The 21,221-nt window shown below is 28.9% G+C and overlaps 5 protein-coding genes across 5 annotated transcripts; 2 read left to right on the top strand and 3 right to left on the bottom strand.

Annotated features, from left to right (window-relative positions):
* Window positions 1-559: 559 nt before the first annotated feature.
* Window positions 560-1,726, top strand: OCT59_007899 (uncharacterized protein; the record flags this gene model as incomplete). The annotated part of the gene is made up of 1 exon (XM_025311413.2): window positions 560-1,726. The coding sequence occupies one exon, from the start codon at window positions 560-562 to the stop codon at window positions 1,724-1,726; it is 1,167 nt and encodes a 388-aa protein (XP_025171824.2).
* A 3,799-nt stretch (window positions 1,727-5,525) lies between these two features.
* Window positions 5,526-7,226, bottom strand: OCT59_007898 (uncharacterized protein; the record flags this gene model as incomplete). Its single annotated transcript, XM_066142104.1, has 4 exons — window positions 5,526-6,289; window positions 6,363-6,681; window positions 6,926-7,110; window positions 7,178-7,226. 4 exons carry the CDS (start codon window positions 7,224-7,226, stop codon window positions 5,526-5,528), a joined length of 1,317 nt encoding a protein of 438 aa, XP_065999014.1.
* A 2,527-nt stretch (window positions 7,227-9,753) lies between these two features.
* On the bottom strand, window positions 9,754-11,088 carry OCT59_007897 (uncharacterized protein; the record flags this gene model as incomplete). The annotated part of the gene is made up of 1 exon (XM_025329356.2): window positions 9,754-11,088. The coding sequence occupies one exon, from the start codon at window positions 11,086-11,088 to the stop codon at window positions 9,754-9,756; it is 1,335 nt and encodes a 444-aa protein (XP_025171826.2).
* A 4,438-nt stretch (window positions 11,089-15,526) lies between these two features.
* Window positions 15,527-17,416, bottom strand: OCT59_007896 (uncharacterized protein; the record flags this gene model as incomplete). The annotated part of the gene is made up of 6 exons (XM_066142103.1): window positions 15,527-15,570; window positions 15,646-15,759; window positions 15,834-16,012; window positions 16,238-16,524; window positions 16,901-17,033; window positions 17,271-17,416. The coding sequence occupies 6 exons, from the start codon at window positions 17,414-17,416 to the stop codon at window positions 15,527-15,529; spliced, it is 903 nt and encodes a 300-aa protein (XP_065999013.1).
* Window positions 17,417-18,526: 1,110 nt separating this feature from the next.
* On the top strand, window positions 18,527-20,378 carry OCT59_007895 (uncharacterized protein; the record flags this gene model as incomplete). The annotated part of the gene is made up of 9 exons (XM_066142102.1): window positions 18,527-18,667; window positions 18,751-19,038; window positions 19,231-19,408; window positions 19,488-19,691; window positions 19,780-19,812; window positions 20,010-20,035; window positions 20,102-20,138; window positions 20,231-20,289; window positions 20,364-20,378. The coding sequence occupies 9 exons, from the start codon at window positions 18,527-18,529 to the stop codon at window positions 20,376-20,378; spliced, it is 981 nt and encodes a 326-aa protein (XP_065999012.1).
* Between the last annotated feature and the right edge of the window lie 843 nt (window positions 20,379-21,221).

The following is a 21,221-nucleotide window of genomic DNA, read 5'->3' as shown; positions in this document are numbered from 1 at the left end:
CCTCAACAACGCACCAATAATATTCAACTTAAAATACACACAAATGATTATCATATGAAATCATCCCCAATTCGTTACAAATCCACGAGTCGTACTCCTAACACAAAATTTCAAATTAGTACGATGTTACGCCATTTTTTTTTACACCAGTATGTAATTCCTTGTCGTATTCGACAAAAATATTTCAACCTTATTCGATCGAAATTATTAGATAGAATTAATCTATCTAATCAAATCACGTGGCGATTCACAATTACGCCGCAATACTTTAACTAAAACTTTTTTTAATTTTAGTTACAAACGTTATCATTTTTATTTTGGCATATTTTTACCATGTTCACACCCTCACTCTAACACAGAGACCAAGAACGTTACAAATATTTGTAATGTCCCTTGTCCTTATATAATGTCATATAATCGACGAGCCTGTATTGATCATCATTCAGGCACATTTCTTAACCTTTTCGCTAACGTGAAAAACCCTATTCAACCGGACTCACTTCTGACCTCCACGACACCCAAAGGCCACCATGCCTCGCACCTTTTCAATAAATCCTCAATGAAAACAGTAAAACACGTTTTCTCCAAACGTCAAGGAACTTCTTATGACGTTAATTATAATCACTACCCATGTAAATTAATCGAGTGTACGGATACAAGAACTATGTATTACAAACACCTTTCACGTTTTAGAATTACCACTCCGACTAAGTCCACTTCTTTCAGTAAACAACATGAGAGATTTGAGAGAAATTGTAGAAGAACTTTCAATAAGGACAAATCACACATAGCGGAAGCTTCTGAAATTAATGATCGCCTAGCTACTGCTAATCGACAAAGATTTCTATTTTTTCACCCTCAAAATATTAACTCACCTATTACACATTTAAAATATAAAGAGTGTAATCCCCGTAGAGAGAATTACTCTTTCCCTATACCTATTCACAGTACCAAGAACATCCGTTTGGATAGTCCTTCGACTCAGAAGGTTAACCCTTCTTCACCTTTAGTCAAACATAAATATAGATATACACCACGTCCATCTACGTATTGTCATGAAATTTCAAATACGCCCAACAATCCTTGGGACGGTGCAACTTTAGGAATGGTCAACAAATACAGTGAACATAGGGACTTCATGTATAAATTTGAAGCCCAGCGTCAATTTAACCTTACACGCCAAAATTACATCGCATCCCTCTCTCGGAAACGATCAGCATATTTCTCTGATGCCGACATTTCTTCAATCGCGAGTTATGATTCCGCACAAACTCACCAGTCTAGTATAAGTTTGGAGACTCCTGTCCCCTCTCCACCAGCAGTCGCTGGACCTTCTAATTATAATCATCCAACCCCTATTTCCCCTTTACCTGTTAAAATATCACCTGAGCTTTCTAATTCGAATGGCTCCCCCCCTAACATGACCACTTCATCCACTTTACCACCTGCGCAAATAGAGATAAGGCAATTTGACCTTTTTAATTCAGATCCTTCTTTTCGGTATACCATATCAAACTTATTTTCACCACCTCAAAGTCATAATGAGGCATTTTCATCATCTGATGAATACATAACGGCTGATTCAGATGATAAAGATTCAGCAGAGCTTTTTAATTCACCACCTGCTCCTTTAAAGATCGTACAACTGGATAATATTTTTAACCAGAATGGTCCCACTCCCGTATATGATCCGTTCGGGTGCCAGAAACCAAAAGGTTTCGAGTAGGATTTTTTTCCTTCTTTTCTTTTTTTTATCTTTTTTCTTTTTTTACAATTGATCGCAACAATATTCCTTGGACTTTGAAGTCCCCTTTTCCTTGAAAAGATAACTCCTTATTTTTGGAGTTGCAGACCTCCTATTTAGGATTAAAAATTTTTTTTTTATATTTTTTTACTAGGTTTTTTTTTTCCGATTCACTAGTAATTTAGGTCTTCAAATATATGTATTGAATCATACTTACATTTTATTTTGACCGTATTTAGCATCACAGATGCATTACAAAACTTCCCTTTTTTTTACAATTTTAAATAGTGTGAACCATTCTACCTATGACAGTATTTACAGGTAGCAACTTTGTAGTTGAAAGAAAAATACGGATCATGTAATGATGATTGGATTGTTCTTTTTGATCTCCAGGTTATGCCTGTTTGTTCGATTGAATAATAGGCAAGACGACCCCTTCGGGCTTCTCCCGAGAGGTTGGGTATAACACTAGCTTAGAATTTATTGTTCTTTTAGATCATGTTTATTCTTATGTAGCGTTCGACCCCAGTCGAGTCGATATTTTAAAAATAAAAATAAAAATAAAAAAAAAACTATTTTTAATCAATGAATAAACTATTCCTTTTTTTAATTAACACGTCAAACTATTTTTAATCAATGAATAAACTATTTCTTTTTTAATTTTCTTTGCAATTTCTTTTATACACTTCAAAATAATAAACAGTCAAATCCACCAAAATGTTCTGCGATTATGTTTTTGATGCTTGGATCATGTTTAACTTAACTGCAGCAAATATAATATTAAATTATTTTGATATTTAGTTAGCATTAGTTATTATTTCTTGCGTAAATTGACTTAAGATTAGAGATCATAAGCTATCCTACCAGCTGGCAAAGTGTATGAAATTTCTTTTATTTCACAAAAGAATGCCTTGCTAAAGTCATCTTTAGCGTAGGTTTAGTAATACATTGCTTTGATTGAGCGTGGCTACGAAGTTTATGATTCTTATTATATATCTCATATTTTTGTTTAATGGGTTTCTGTATAATTTATTTTATAATAAATGTTAAATATCTATCTGTACATAAAATTGTTAATTAGTAATATTTTTGAATGTAAAATGGAAAATTACGACCATATATTGTTTATATTGTTCAAATTGGTCTCATTTTCCTGTATATTTTTACATTTAGATCATATACATCAATTATAATTTGATTATTTTAGTGATTATTAATGATTGTTAGACGATCATTTAGTATAGTTGTAATACCATTTCAACACTGTTTTAACGTTATCATTATACAATTATAAGTATTATAACTACGTTTTTGACAATTCTGAAATTTATTAATATAAAAAAAATAGTTTACCATTTTTTACATTGAAAAACTTAAATTCACAGCATCATTACGATATATCTAACAACACTGTCATAGCATTATGATTGTATTGTAACTTTGCGCTAATGTATAATGCATTGTCACGTTATTATAACCATGATGTTACATTATAGTGAAAGCGTTGTCTTAAAATTATAAGTTTCTGCTATGTTAGGGTCAAAGAGCCGAAAGAATCAGGACCTAAATGGAGAGGGTAAAGGTTAGAATGAACGAAAAATGAAACAAAGCGGAATAAACAAAAACAAAGAAAGACTTACCTGGAATTTCACGTTAAAAAGAGGACTGATCTAAAGAAAAAAAAATGAAAGAGGTTAACCTCTAACTAAAGGGAAAACAAAAGAAAGGGGCTCTACCTACCCAAAATCTGATGCTGAGAAGAGGACCAACATAAAGAAAAAAAAAATGAAAGAGGTTAGAAAAGGGAAATTAGAAGAAAGAGAAAATGACTTAACCTATGAACCCAATAAAAGAATACTGAATACCGACCTACAAAAAAGAGAATACCAAACTGATCTACAAAAAAGATAAAGAATACCGAATACCAACCTACAAAAAAAGAGAAAAAATCCTGAAGGCATCGTCCTACAAGAAAGAGAATATCAAACTTACCTACAAAAAAGAAAAGAACTCTATAGAAGAATGCTGAATACTGACCTACAAAAAAAAGAAAGAATCTCTGAGCGAAAAAAACACTGAACTGAACCTGCCATACTGACCTATAAAAAAAAAAGAATCCCGTAGCATCATCCTGCAAGAAAGTACTGACCTACCAAAAAAAGAAAAAGGATCCTGAAACATCTTACAAAAAAAGGGATCTTGACTGACAAAAGAAAAAAAAATTACAAAAAGGGTGGGAATAATTTTAAGAATTTTAAGAAATGGAAACATAAGAATAAATAAAAAACAATTAATAATATTGTGACTGTATGCAGATTTACCTCTAATAACTGTTAATGTAGTTAACAGGTGAATACTAGTTAAATTAAAAAATGAAGTTAACATTTCATAAATAAATAGAAATTTTTTTTTTATGATCAATATTTTGATGTAATTATTATATATGATATTTGTAAAAAAAAAATCATTTATTTATTTATAGATATATCAATCCTATAACATTTGTCCAAATTTTTTTAACTTGAATAGGAAAACTTGATTACATAATGATTGACATTTACTGAAATCTTCCATTATTTTTTTTTATTTAACTGATAATGGTAAAAGAATAGATAACATTTTTTTTTTAATTTAAAAAAAGGAAAAAAATAAAAAAATAAATTATTTTATTTATTTGTGATATTTATTTATGATATTATTTTATGGTAATATATATTTTTTTTTGATAACTTTCATAGTACTTTTTTTTTATCATAGTAAATAAATTATTAATAACAAAACAAAAAAAAAAAGGATGACGAAATGAAAAAAAGGGGTCTAAAAAATAAATAATTACGCTTATTTATTTTTATTTTTATGTTTCAAAACATACAAAGCTGTAGTACAAATTATTAAAACAACAATATTACATGTAAATTGCAGTGAAAATAATTCTAAAACTACAAACTAAATCACAAGTCAGAGAAGCCAGGCAGATGATGACTCCTGACCTTAAAGCTGCCGGCTACACCACAGAAAAGACCTGAGGTCATTTCTGGAATGCAACCACCACAGAAGGAAATAAAAAAACTAGGAAAAATAAGAACATAAAAATATTATCTAACATCTAAATTATGTCCCACTATATTGTAATTAAAATTAACAAATAAATCTATATTATTGAACCAAATTTGATCTCTATGTGATTTCCAAGAACCCAAATGTAAAAAATTACTAGATGTCCATCTATTATGGGTATCAGCATCATATTATGCTAATAATGTTTTTATTCAGGCTTTTCAATCTGAAATTGAAAATACATTTATACTGCTATTTTTGCCAATTTTTATTTTTTTTTATAAATTAATACCATTGAATATATTGCAAATATAACTCTTTAAATTTATTGATTTGACTCATATGCATTGATTTTGTATTTGTAATAATCAATTAAATCAAATACATATAACAAATTTACTAATTTAGTATGCTACTATTAAGACCAAAAAAATATTTAGCTTGCTTTGACAAAACCTATTATTGAGAAAGTTTAGACTTCAGACACAATAATATCATTTATTTAAATGATAAAATTTTTCTCATGTCTTTATGATCTAAATTATTACAGCTATTTGTAAAAAATAATGGATCACCCTATTAATTATATTTTAAAACTTCATGATGATAGTTAATGGATTTATTTATAATCTATTTAATAATCATTAATTATATTAGTCATCAACAGACATTTACTAGAAATTAATACTTTTAAACCTTCATAATGATAGTAAATATAAAATATTTATATCTTATTATATATATAGTTGGTTGTTACATCATCAACAGATTTCCATAAAATGCGGCGAAAACCAATAACTAATATAACAAATCCTTTTAACTTATTAGGGTTAGATTTAGATACTTTAACACGTCTATCAAGTATCCCTGAGCTAGAATAATTAGTAGCTTTTCCTTTTGAAACTGTTTTCATATATAAGCTTAATTGATCAATCCCATTATTTAGTATTTCACCTATAGTTGTTAAATTTGTTTTTTTATCCTCTTTTGACCAATATGAATATGGTCTTTTTAATACAGATTCTATATTTTCCTTTTCAAGTATTTTATCTAGATTTTCTAGTTCATTTGCACCAAAATTATTTTTTTGATTTATATTAATAAGGCCAACTAATGAAATATATTTTAATTCTAGACCAACATTATTATTTCCTGTATTACTTAAAATAAAAATATCTGAATAACCAAAACGACCTGAACCTTTGGGCTTTTTACCATTAATTACTAATGAAAGTTCTGGAATACAATAATTTGGTGGCAAAAGTTTTTCTACAATTGCCTGAAGTACAGGTTCATTTGCTGAAGATAGAGACATTTGTGATCTATTTAGTAAAGAGGTCTTGAGAATTTTAATAAAAGGTATAATATTACTATCTGCAATAAGATTTTTATGTGCTGAAGCAATAACAATTGCATCATCAACAACTTGTCTATATACTAAATTATCCTTGTTTTGTTTTAAAATTCGGCTTTGTTTTTTCCAGTGTTCTAATAGATGATTATTAAATATAATTTAATAATATGTATAAATGTAAAAAGAAATAATATGTGGATATATTACCAGTAGATGAACTCTCTGTATCAGTATCATTATCATCTCTTACTCTTTTCAGTTCATCCTTTTGTTTAACTTGAAGAGTAATTTTTTCAGTATTCAGTTCATCCTTTTGTTTAACTTGAAGAGTATTTTCAGTATTCTTTTCAGTTTTCTTATTATGACCTGATTGAAAAATTTTAGATAATTCTTTAGCAGAAACATTAATTGCATTTTTTGAGTGAGATGTAGCAGCAGGTACTAAATTTTCTTTTTTATATTCCTTGAAAATATTTTTCCATAATGCTTGCAAATAATTTGTATAACGTGAATTTTCTACTATTGCCTGTTATTAGAAAGAAATTATTAGTAGTGCATCAAAATTTTTATTTAGTGATTAAAGAAGGTACATAGCCAATTCCTCCTCCAGAATTAGCAGACTTTATCAACGACAAAGTAGGATGCCTGAATTGAGATCTTGGGTTGGTTACCAAGGTTGTCAACACAGTAATTCTCTTAAGTCAAGACGCAGTCAACCAAGAGTTACCCACACTTTGCAAAATAAAAAAAAAGACACACCTTATTTTTACTTCAACAAAAATTTCCCATTTTAATTGTAATTTTGCTTCCATTAGAAAGTGACGAAACCAGATAGTGTTAAGTCTGTCACATGTATCTGTAGATGATATTGTATCAATAATGATATCATGACTAGCCTTCAAAAATCCATAATATGATGATTTAATGCCTCGCTCTTTTATATAAGAAATAAGAACTGGAAAGTTAAAAATTAATTAGCAACTAAGTATTTATTACAAGTCAATACTGTCTACAGGACTTACTATCTTGACCAGGGTAGTTCTTAGATGTGCTCATGTGATCACTCATCATGTTGATTACAAAAATGATAAACTGTTGAAGGTAAATAACAAATATAATATTAACTTAAGAAATATTGTTAAAATAGTAAGGAAAATAATTGGTACCTATATATATAAAGATTTCTTGTATACAGTATGATTACATTGATACTCAATAATGTATTAGTCCAAAGTAATTTTATGTCAAAGTCAAAATAAATTATGTAATTGAACTATATTTATGTCTATTATTAGTCACAATGATGAGTAATTACATAATTGTTAATTAATATAACTGTCTGATACTTATATAGATTATTAATTAATTATTAGCTGAAACAGCATATATAAATATGAGTCAATATATTAAATTTGAACATATTCAGTAATTAACAAAGAACTACTAATTAATTATCTCAGCTGAAACAGTATATATAAATATAAGTCAATATATTAAATTTGAACATATTCAGTAATTAACAGAGAACTACTAATTAATTATCTTAGCTGGAACAGTATATATAATATGAGTCAAATATATTAATTTGAACGTGTAATAATACTTTAATATGTTATTATTTTCTTAGACAAAAACTTTAGTTTTAGTAAAAGTTTATTACAAATCATATCAAAATTTTATTAATTTTAATAAACTAGTGACAGTTCATTACTTCGCACTGGGATCAATGAACCTAAATGATATAGTAAATAAACCGTGCGCAAAATAACACTTTAAATTATCGTGATTGTAATAATGTGATATCGTCAATAAAAATGATCATATCGTAATATATTGTATAGTACAAAGATTAATGTATTTATTTAAACCATGTCAAATGAACTATATTAGTTAATAAGATCCAAATTCTTTGTTATTGAAAATGTGTCTATTTAGAATAAAATTTAACTCCCATATTGAAATGTACAGTCGCGTACGTACGATTCACAATTACATAGTAAATTACATATATAAAATTAATTCCGTATTTTATAATTAAAACGGTTCTTGCATTTTGACTTTCCCAATGTTCAAATATTATTTATTAAAAGAATATGATATTGACTTTAAAATGACATAAAATTTAGAAATAATTATTAAACGAAATATAAATATATATGTATCTTGAAATTATCTATTTTTATATGTAAAATTTTTTTTTCAGATCTAAAATATATAAAAAAAACTTTTTTACATTTTAACTTTTCCAAAGTTTAAATATCACTTTCCTAAAAGAATATATTAGCTTTAAAGTAATAAAAAAATTAGAAATAATTATTAAAAGAAATATAAATATGTATATACACATGCCGATCAAAATTATCCGGCCACTTTTTTAAAGTGATAAACTTACATATGCATAATATTGTGAAATTTAAAATTTAAAGTTATATATATTCATTGTGCCATTGTTTGTTAATTTAAATAAAAATTTAATAATGAATTCTATTTTCATTGGTGGCAATAGCTTCTTCAATTCTATAAAGTATGCTATCAATAATATTCTGGAGATATATCTATCCATGCGTCCTTAACATGCTTTTCAAGTATTTTTATCAGAAAATTTAATAAGGTTAAGTATTATCCATTATGAAATAATATTATATAAGATTATGGCTTGACCTATGACTACTTACATAAACATATTATTATGTAAGTTTATGAAAATTTGCGTAAGATTATAGATTAAAATTTAAAAATCGGATATCAAGAATATTTCGTTACTCAGTGATTGGATCTTCATGAATTAAGATTTGTTAGATTCGTCTCATTAAGTGGATTCGAATGGTAATAATTACATTCTTGTAGGATCGATATTCGATATGTAATTGCACTTTAAAGATTTAAATAAATTTTATAATAAGTTTTGATCCAGTGATCGTATAGCCATGATTTTTAGCTTATTGGATTCGTCTCATCGAGGCGATTCGAATGGTGGTAAATATGTGTTTATTAGATTAATATTGACAAAGTTACGGGATTTTTTAAATCTTTTAATTTATCATCACGTAAATCATAAATTTACTCAGTAAATGATTTATATTTCTGAAAAATTTTGAAAAATATGAAAAATGTGAAGCATGGAAATTTGTTTATTGTAATTTTATTTTTATATAACCACGTGAACAAGATTACAGAAAGATAGACAAGAACAAGAGATAAAACAAAAGTCGAACGCTATCTAATACTAAGCTATAATCAAACCGCCCGAGGACAGCGCCACTCTGGTACCTTCAACGAACTTGGAGGAGTCCCTAACACGACATCACATCCTAATAAACCAAAGAAAGGTCAATCGAAACAAAAAAAAAAGAACGATCCGTATTTTTCTTTCGGTCATGAAAGACCGCCACCTGTAAATACTGTAATAGGTGGAATGGTTAACACTATTCTAATTGTTGTACGTTGGTATAAAATTTGTACGTGGGGATAACCCAAAAAAAAAAGATGTAATGAATTACAAGTCAATAGTAAAAATGTGGCAGAAATAATATAAATCTATAACTATCAGCGTGCCACTAAAATAAAAAAATAAGCTGATAGTGGTGACCGAATGGGGTTAAAGTGAAGCGAAGACTTTAGAGTCTTCAGGAGACGGAATATCTAGTCTCAATTTTTTGATCTCAGTATTGTGCCTATCTATATTTATAGTTAGGTTAGACGGACGTTTGTGTGGTCTGAGCTCAAGTTGTTTCGTATCATCGGATGTGTGTCCTTTGTAACGATAATGGTAACCATTGTCATCTATGACTGAGAAGTAGTCGATTTTGAAAACTCCTAATTCGCGCTCCAATTGGAGCAACTGTTTGTTGGTTTTGTAAACGTTTTTTCCTTGTGTGATTCTGTTCTCTAGAACAGCATGACGCTCAATTAGAGGTGTGATTTTTTTGTGATAATGTTCTTGAAATTTAGTGAGATCTTTCGTCATTTCTTCACGGTATTCTATACTGTTGGAAGAGGTACCCCAGAGTTTAGCTCTAGCGGAAAGGTCTTCTTCACGAAGAAGACGTTCTTTTTCTTGGCGATCGGCCGATTCATGAGCCTTTTTACGGTTTCTAATAACTTTTAACCACTCCGTACTGCCTGGAGCATGTTGTCGACCTTTGAGAGTAGCCTGTCTTTTAGATATATAGACAGGTTCATCGGTTACATAAGGGAAGAGGTCATTAGGAATCCAGATGCCCAACGTCTCATGCCACGTATTCTCTTCTTTGAGGAGAATGGGTTGTAAGGTGGTGGCAGGTGAGTGAGTATTTGAAGTACTAATTGAATTATTCCCTGGACTTAATCGACGCAGTCGGTCAATAGTTTTGTTTAAAACGGCATTTACACCTAGAGGTCTGCGTGGTGCAGGGGGTATAGGAAAATTGTAATGTTCCTCGTCTCTGAGCACTAATTTTTTATGATATTTTAGATGTTGTATAGGTTTATTAACATGTTGTGAAGGTAAAAATAGGAAACGATGTTGTCTAGCACGGTGAAGCTTTTCCTCAAGAGTATTCACACGTCTATGAGATTTTCGGTTTTTACCGCGATTGTAAAAAACATATCTACATGCCCTTTGAAAACGGGATTTTTGTTTTTTACTCCTTTTACTACTATCAGAGTGGTGTGAGCGGAAGTTGTCCAATCGTTTTCGGTACATACGACGATCGTTGTATGTGGTAAGATATTTATGTCCATTAGCTGAATATGAAATATCGTAGGAAATTCCAAGACGATTTGAATAAACGTGTTTTTTAACACGACGTTGCCATTGTTTATGGATAAGGGTTGCATGGAATCGTTTGTTGTTATTAGTGTTATTATTCGGTATCGGCGTGTGATTCTTGATATTGTGAAAAATATCTAAGTTTTTATGATGAGAAACACAAGTGCGTCTATTATGAGACATGATGAAAGGGGAGGGGACACTACACAACTGTGTGTGTTCAATTCCAAAATTGTGAGTGGTACGAAAATTACATGGTATAAAAATACCAAAGTGAAAACGATAACGTTTATAGGAGAAGTTAAAGAAAGTTTTTGTGCGGGAATTTCTTTGTGTGACACTGTCAGCACGTGATTTGATAATGAAGTATCTATCGAGTAATTTAGAACGAATAAGATTAAAATATCTCTTTTGAATGGAGCGTGGGATGACTTTTTGATGAGAAAAAAAATGTTGTAACATCTTACTAATCTGGTATTTCAGATTAGGAAAGCTACAGGTGGAAGAGTAGCTAATAGGGGTCGATTTCATGTGATAATCATTTGTGTGTATTTTAAGATGAATATCATTGGTGTTTGTTGAAGGATCGACTAGCTCAAAAAAGAAACTTTTTGATCTCCTGATTTCATAAATCTTGTTACATCCAGCCCGTTTGGGTCTAGTCACGTGAAATTTGTGGAATGAGACATCGAAAGAAAATTTTCCCAAGGGAATATGTTTAGGAAGAAAAGAAGCCATATTTTTCAATATGTTGTATGGGTGTGAGATAAAAAAATATTTTATTATAAAAACTTCTTTCAGAGGTCGGGTGATAAGGAGAAGAACCTTTCCATAAGAGGCCACCCAGTGGTCCTCTTTCTTCTCGAGCGTTAACAAACGTAAAAAAGTGTAAAAAAAAAAAAAAAAACAGTATTTAACTGCGGATTTCTATGTGAAAAAATGGAAAGGGGAAAGAGTTTTATTAATATTTCGTTCATTTGTTTATTGTAATTATAAATATAAAATCGTATAATATTTTTGTCACCTTAGCACGTGATGATCTGCATAATTTTGGTAAAACAAAGTGGCCGGATAATTTTGATCGGCATGTGTAGCTTGAAATTTTCTATTTTTCTATGTTTTACTATGCGGGTCGTGGGCGTTACTTTCCGACACAACTGTACATGCTTTAGCCCCAAAACCATTTATACATAATATATATATAAATGAAAATATAAAAGCCCTACGCAAATCACCTTTTTTGATAAGTTCAGAAATAATATGAAACATTATTATACGGGTAAATGAAACATAGTTATGTAGGTATAACTTTGATGAATTTCAAATGTTATCACCAGAGCCTTTGACCTACTATTTTGGTTAACCACTATACGAACCACTCTAAATGACCGAAAATAAAATAAACAATATTTTAATAGCATTTAAAATATATTAGTTCATAAATAGCTCTATAAACATTGTGTCTATATGATGTTTTTATTTTTGATAAACTAATGCGTGTTATTTGCAAAATCAATATACTACTTTACTGAAACCCTAAAATTTCAAACAATATCAGATATCGTTAAGATCATCTTAATGACCCTATTTTGATATTGTAACAATATCAAAACGATATCAAACAATTTCATTACAATATCATCATGATATCACTTATCGAGTTATCGTTACGATATAATTGTAACGACATTGTTTAGATATTATTCAATATCATTTTGATATTGTATAGTAGCTATATTGTGATGGTATCATAATGATATCAAAATGATATTATTTTGATATTGAAATGATATCGTTTCAAATAACGAGATTTCTGTAAAGTATATAAACAGTTGAAATATTGTCAAAGAGAAATTCTTCTTGAATCCTAAAAGGTATTGAGCTTAATATGAAATCATTCAATTCTATGATCTTTTTTAGAATTTTATAAATAAAGAAAAAAATAAATGGAAAAAGGCGCATACCAGCTTACCATGGTCTTGCCGATCACCGATCCAAACCTAAATGATGAAAGAGAGAAAATTTTTTTCGGTTCAAATAAAAAAACTAAACCGAAAAAAGAAGAGAAAAAGTATTTTCGGTTTGGAAAAAAAAAACAAACCGACGCAGGCATGTCACGGGTTTTATTTAATGGCACGAATTTTCATGTTACACAAGAATTTTAATTACATAGATGACGAACCTTTTTTTAGATTTTAATAAACAATTTTTTTAATTTTAGTTCTAATAACCCAGCCATATTGTATGTTAAAAAATCGGTTTACATTTAATTAATAAAGTAATATAAGTTTTTCCTCCTTATTTTGATTTTATATTTATGCAAATTCCCATATATGCGGCATGGTGGAATTATTGGTATACTTCATAAATTTTTAGAACAAAAAGACAATGTACAATATAGAGGATGATGTCTCTGAATAGACGCATATTTTTAGCTTATTATTTGATAGTTCCACGCGTGATTCATGTGACTGTCAGTCATCTGGCTAGTACTTTTCCTATTAAGGTTGACTTCAACCTTATATAGAAACTCTTTACACTAGTAAATAAAGATAAGTTTTCATGTTCGAAACTCCGGTTACCTTCGGTGATCAAAAAAAAGAGTTAATTTTAGAAAAGGTTTTGGTTAAATTTCACGAAGTTGTTAGGTGAGATTAGTAATTAGATAAAAAAAAACTTCTATACATATTTTTTAGGTAGGATACTATATTGACTAGATATTTTACACCTACATTTATGGCTTGATTCGCATGGCGATTCACGCACTAATAAAGAGTTTTTTTTTAGAAAAGAAAAAACACTTTATATCGTTCAAGAAAATACTTACGCACACAACTAAATCATTTCATTTCTAGAAAACATTATTAGTGATTCCAAGATGAAATAATTTTAATTGTAGCCAGAGTAGTATCAGAGCTGCTTAGAAACCTGTTATCCAGTAAAAAATTATTTAGATCATAATTATGTATAAAATATGCAATTAAAGTTATATGTTCGCGCCCTTTGATCTGCCCGAGGCAGAACAGGAGCTCGTGTATTATTAGCCCATTTTTTATAAAGACAAGAGACCCACTGAAAGAATCGAGAGGGTGGAGATTTAAGAGCTCTGTTACTTATATATAACTATGAATTTAATACTGATTTAATAATTGATTCTTGTCTTTCCATTACATCAATGCAGTGAATACTACGATCTTACTTTGCAACAGGAACAAAAAAACTTCAATCGTGTGCAGTTGGTAATTGTATTCAGTTGCTCCTGCTGAAAACTTCAAGCCATTAGTAGTCCAATGAGTGATTTCGTTCATGCAGTTCACAATAGATATTCTACTCTTTCTTTCATAATGGATAATGAATGTGTTAAGTCTTTTCAACTTATTGCACAACCTTTACACATGATTGAAACTAATTTTATACCACTCTTATCCCAATTTCTAAATACTTGAGAAGGTCGTGAAGTTCCTGAGGGTTTCATAATATTTGTTGAATATGTTTTTACAATCATAGAAGAGATGTTGAAATATTTTTACTTATCGAGCCCATATAAAATAAAGATTAGATTTATGGAATAGTACCATATATTTTAGATGATCGAAGATGATGTAGAATTATTCCATCGTAATAATAAACTTGTCTCCGGTGAAATTTGTCTTTTTAATCTATACGATTACTAAATTACTCGTGTTATCAATCTCTCAATATCAAACTCATCTTTTAGCCATGAAAGGAATATGCTCGGAATATGGTGAAATCAGATTTGATTTAAAGTCTTTAAAGGATTGTCGATGATATCGAATATGATTATACTTCAAAATATCAAACTAGCTCAATTTAATTTCATATAATATCTATGACACATTTGCTGTTAAAAAAAGAAGAGGAGGACCCAGAAATATATATATAGGAGTCAGGTGATGAAAAAAATTTTTTACTATGAGCCGTACGCATTTTTCAGGGCCGGAATTATAATAATGTCAGTCCGGTACTATAATAGGAAATAAAATTCTGACCGGCATTATCAGAAATTATCTAAAAAAGGAAAGATTTTCATGATTCAAAATACACAAACTCATATATTTCTGGGCCCTAAAAGAAGGATGATGATATTTTTTATTTCATTTTATTCTTTTCCCGTGATAATTGAATACTACAGATGTTATGCAAATGTTTTCGTTATTATTTTTTTTTATAAAAAAAAATTTCAAACATGTGGGACACTAGTACTTCATATTTTCTCTTGTATTATTATTACTAGTTTTATTAAATAAAGGATAAATTAATATTAAAACAAATTAATACTTATTGAAATCAAAATTTTATAGTCAGGTTATTTAAAATAGTAATTTTTTATCCAATGGTGTAGCGCGAAAAAATTTTTAAGTCATATGATGAAAATCCAATTTCACAAGTTTATGGCAAAATTACAGGTTTTATAATAAATAAAATAAATAGAACTTTTATAGTGGCTTGTAAATAAGTCAATGTGAATATTTTATGATTGATTATATTAGTTAATTTTTGTTTTAAAACCACAGTTTTCGGCAAAAACTAATCAAGTCAAACTGAAATAAAATTACGTGAAATTGAACTATTTTTTATAATTCCCTTTATAATAAACAAGTTATAGTTGATGCTCAATAACAGTAACCATGCAGTTATCTAGATCTTTTAATATACAAAATTGTAAAACAAAATAAGTTTTTGTGATATGTATGATAAAAATTAACTTTGTATACATACCTTCATCTAAAATATCAGTCTTACCACTCAAAATCTCATTCAATTTAACTGAACTAACAAATATTCTACTTGTACTACAAGATTTCGGATGACATTTAATTTCTGGTTCATTGTCTGTAAATAATAGTAAAATAATAAATATTGAATGATTAAATTTATTAAATAAGTAATACTGTAATTAAAATTACCAGGAACAGGTATTCTCTTTTCTTCATCTTCTTCCATTGGATATTTTTTATTCCATTCATCAAAAGTATTTGCTAATTCTTTGGCAGTTGGTCTTTTTTCAGGTTCATTATCCCAACATCTTTCCATTAATTCAACATATTCAGGCATTGTTCCTTTTATAATTTCTGGTCTATCACCTCTGCAAATATTTAAACAAATATTTAAATCATGAGGAACATCACAATATGCTGGGATTCCTGATGTCATTTCCCACATAATAATTCCAAAGCTATATATATCAGCTGCTTTTGTGTATGGCTTACCACGTAATACTTCTGGTGCTATGTAAGGAATAACTCCACATATTTCATCATTTTTATTAGGTTGACTAACTAATCTACATAACCCAAAATCACTAACCAACAATATATTTTCAGTTAAATAAAGTAAATTCCCATCATGAAAATCTCCATGAACTAAATTTAAACTATGAATGGCATTAAGCTGCCTTGAAATATCCCATAAATTTCGAAATTTATCATTGGGATTATATTTTAATATTGATAAATTATTTCTTAAACTACCATTGAATGCATACATCATTACAACCATATAATTTTTCGTAACTGGATTTTGTGTTATTCCAAATAGCGGAATAAGGGAAGTAAAATTTGACCATGCATTATGCTGACATTGTAAATGTAATTTCCACTGTATATAAATAAATATAATTATTATAAAAATTACTAATTACTAATCACTGTTAGGCCACACAATTCGAATTTTTGGTTCACTTCACCCGGCCGGGTCACTTTTTCAAATTTCAATAAATATATAAAAAATTTATCACGTGATCGGGACGTAATTTTATTGGCAGGTAAGTTTATCACGCGGCTGATAACTTCTAGAGCGAAAATAAATTCCTCCCTTTTAAAAGTCAACCAATAAAATGTCACGATTTTATATATAAACTTTTTTTACTAATAAACAATAAACCCCGGGTCCCCGGATCGATTTTAAATTTTAATGTTACGTGAACTGAAAAATTGAATTTGTGTGGCCTTATATAGAAGATATAGTTGCTTACCTCATTTAAAAAATCCTCATCAATCTTTGATGAATCACTTAAGCTTTTAAGTATTACCCAATAGCCTTGTTTCCCATCATTTTTGTGATAATTTATATCTTTACGATTCCAATTTTGCTTTTCGCAATTCCAGCTTAATATCCGTCCATCCAACCAAATTGCTTCGTAAATTACGCCAAAACCACCCCTAGCTAAGTATTCAATATTTGTTAATCGATCATAAGGTATCCATTCAAGTAATTCAAAGTTGTTATTCGCATTTAATTGAGTTTCTTGAATAAACTTATCTATATGCTCGTTTCCACTAGTCCAATTATGAAAATTTCGTTGAAATCTTTTGGAATTGCAAGTTTTGCACCAGTTAGCCCACATGTTTGGTTTAACACATTCAGGACATAAGCCATACTCTAGATTATCATATATGTATTGTTCATGTGGACCATAACTATTATCATCACTTGAACTGATATTATTTAATTCATTATTTGGCTTTACCAGATTCGTCATCTCTAACATTAATGAATTTTAACAAAAGAAAGAAAAATAAAATTTTCAAAAGATTCCATTGGGAAAATTTGAAATTTGAATATCATCTTATTAAATTCTGAAATTTATTCTCACGCCATCGTTTTCTCGAGTGTACTAGTGAAAATCATGTGAAGTAAATCTCACCTGATGTAAAAATCATCAGGTGATAAAATTATGCAGATCACCACGATCACTCTGAATAACATAGGATTACAGATTCCCACGTTCCACTTAGAAAATTCACACGCAAAAAATCCTGACCTAAACCTAGTTGAGAAATGAAAATCATCTGATGAAGATGAGAATAATTGTTCAAGAGGATATTCCGGAATATTATAGAAATTGACATTGAGAAAAAACTAGATGTTTTTGATTCGTTTTTATTTCGTACTTTCCAAAATAAAAATTTTAATTTGGGACCTGAAATGTGATCATTATTATGGCAAGCCGCGCTAATTTAAAAATGTGCTGATTTTTGTATCATTGTAAAATTAATGATTATATATTATATATAGTAATATTAGATTTAATATAAACTTATGAAGGTTCATTTTTACTTCAAGAAAGAATTCAGAATTCATTATAATTCCATTTTTTTTATCCTGTTTTATCCGAAGGGCACCACTGTATGTTGATCACAACTTCATTTCATTTGCTAAAATAAAATCGCATCATCCGAAAATAAATTTTAAAATACTATATAAAACAACTGTCTAAGCTTCATTTCGATTCAATCTAATCAAAAAAAAACCTAATGAAATGAATAGTAATATTTCGAATAATAATTTTTCACATTTTTTATATGATGAAATCAAACGCGGTCATACTAGTTATGGCTCATGTCCTGAATGTAATCAACCAAATACAGGGGAGAATTGGTGTAAGAAATGTTATTCCAAAAAGTTTCAACAAAATTTTAAATGTTGGACTAGTAAGAATGAATATATTGACAAGTTTATTCAAGAATCGCAAATAAATGCAAGAAATAGATTTGAATTACTTGAATGGGTTCCTTACGATCGATTAAGAAATATTAGTTACTTAGCTAATGGCGAATGTGACACTGTTTATAGAGTAACTTGGTTGGATGGATGGATAATGCACTGGGATTATGAGGAACGAGATTGGAAGCGACTCGTTGATAAACAAGGTTATAAAGAAGCAAATAATCCAGAGATACATGGCTATCAGGTAGCACTTAAAAGTTCATCAAAATTTGATGAAAATAAACTTAATGAGGTAGGCAACAATATTATTCTTGAATAATCAATACATGTAATTTTGATATACGAATAAATATTTATGTTTATTTTTAAATACAGTGGAAATTACATTTACAATGTCAGCGCGAAGCATTATCAAATAACACATCTCTTATTCCACTACTTGGAATAACACAAGATCCATATACATTAAATTATATGATTATAATGCCTAACGCATCTCTAGGAAATTTAAGAAATAATTTATCAATAAAAAAAGAGAATCCAAATGATAAATTTTATAATTTGTGGGATATTTCAAAACAGCTTGAAGCCATTCATAAATTAAATCTAGTTCATGGCAATTTTTATAATGAAAATCTGCTTTGCGCGACTCATGATTCAATAGTAATTAGTGATTTTAGATTATGTAGACTAGCTAACCAACCTAATATAAATAATGATATATATGAACTTCTTCCTCACTTTGCGCCGGAAGTTTTAAATGATAAATTATATACAAAAGCTGCTGACATATATAGTTTTGGAATTCTAATGTGGGAAATGACATCGGGAGTCCCAGCATTTCATATTTGCAAGGGGGATAGACCAGAAATTATAGAAGGAACAATTCCTGAATATATTGAATTAATGAAAAGATGTTGGGATAATGATCCTGAAAAAAGACCAACTGCCAATGAATTAATTAATATTTTTTATAAATGGAGTAAAAAATATCCAATAGAAAGAAATGATGAAAAGAGAATACCTGCTTCTGGTAATTATAATTCCTTTTAGATTAAAATTATATTTATTTATTATTGTATTTTATTTAAATATTTATTATCAATTTATAGTAAGAACAGAGTCTTATGGACTTCCGGACACAAAAATGACCTTAGCTGAGAGTGAAGTAAGAACGTCAGACTTTGATTTGAGCTCTAAGAAAAAATTTGGCAAGAAAATAATGTTACAGAAAGTAAAGAATAAGCCAATGACTATACGTCTTCCAAAACCTATGGATACAAATACTGATTATAGAAGGCGCATCGATAGTATACGTATGTACATTACTGTAAATTATATGCAAGTTACATTTTTACCATAAATATTATTATAAATAAATCAATTTTTCAATTACATAAATAGTTGAACTGTGTAAAAAAGCAACTAATCACCATGGTAGGTAACATAGATTGGCTAAGTGTGTAACGTAAGGTAGTGAAAATGTGCATAATTACGTTGCTCCCTTTAACAAGGCACGGAACGTAAATGGAATTGTTTTAACCTAACGTCCTAACGTTACTCCATTTTATATGTTGCGTTATCTGTATAACGAAATATTACATCATTCTTACGTTTTTTATCTTCTTTCTTAGTGGATCTAGTAAAAGATTTAAAACAGGCAAGTATGCTTTTTTAATTGACTTTAAAGAAACGTTTCTAACGTTTAATTCATTTTTTTTTCTAGGGACACAGTTTTCCTTATGCAACCCGGATTTTTAAAGGTAAATTAGGAAATGGGAAGTGTGCTTTTGTTTTTTGTATATACTGGCTTTAAAGAAACGTTTCTAATGTTTTATCTCTTGTCTTTTTCTAGAGACGTCGAGTTCCCTACATAAGCCAAACTTTCAAAAAGATAAATTAGGAAGAGGGAAGGTGTATATCTATTTTTTTTTTTTTATTTAATTTTAAAGAAATGCTTCTAACGTTCATTTCTTGTTCTTTTCTAGAAAGATAGACTTTAAAGGTAATTAGAAAGGGAGGAGTTTTATTTAATTGATTTTTTACATTTTATTCATTGTCCTTTTCTAAGGATGTAACTTGTACATAGGAAATAAGAAAAGAGTTGACAAGTTTTCATCTTTTTTTCATTTTTTCGCTAATCTTGATTCATATGCTAGTTCTTAGTTTATTATAATAAGATTTTTTTTTTTAAGTAATTTTGCACATTACATAACGATAATTAAGTCAAATTTGGGCAAACAAATTTATTTACTAATAAATCACATGATTTTACATTTAAACCAATCAGAATTCATATAAAATTATTTATATCTTTGTTATTTTGCATTCTTTATCAGCCAATGGTTAATAACTGCTAACTAAAAACAGCAAACTACTAATTAGCAGATAAGTATTGTTGCTCTTGCAAAGATTCTTACAAAACAATTCAAAGATGTGAATAGTTATTAATCACATTCAACATCTTGTTCCCTCTCATTTCCACCAAGCTTTGATAGCATCAAGAGCTTTCTTTAATGGTTCTTTAAAGTATTTAAACCACTCAGGAGCCATTATTTCAAGTTGTTGTTTTGCTTCATTCAGATTTTGTGAATTTGTATTCATATGAAATTTGTCATTTCACATCATATTCAATTTGATTAAATTATGATAAAAATCATCGGGTGTTTTGTAACATCATTTAAAACTTCCTTTAACCAGCAAAAGGGTTCATTTGCATAAAATCTAGGAGGATTATTATCTTGAGATATACATCTCATCAATCATCCCAGCCTAATTCCGGTACTATAATTGTAACAATAAGCGTTTTGACCCAATCATGAATTAATATAAATTTGCATTTATTT

Source organism: Rhizophagus irregularis, chromosome 16 (assembly GCF_026210795.1).
Source record: "Rhizophagus irregularis chromosome 16, complete sequence".
NCBI lineage: Eukaryota > Fungi > Glomeromycota > Glomeromycetes > Glomerales > Glomeraceae > Rhizophagus > Rhizophagus irregularis.
The sequence above is the reverse complement of the archived record's forward strand: the minus strand, read 5'-3'. Positions and strand labels throughout refer to the sequence as shown.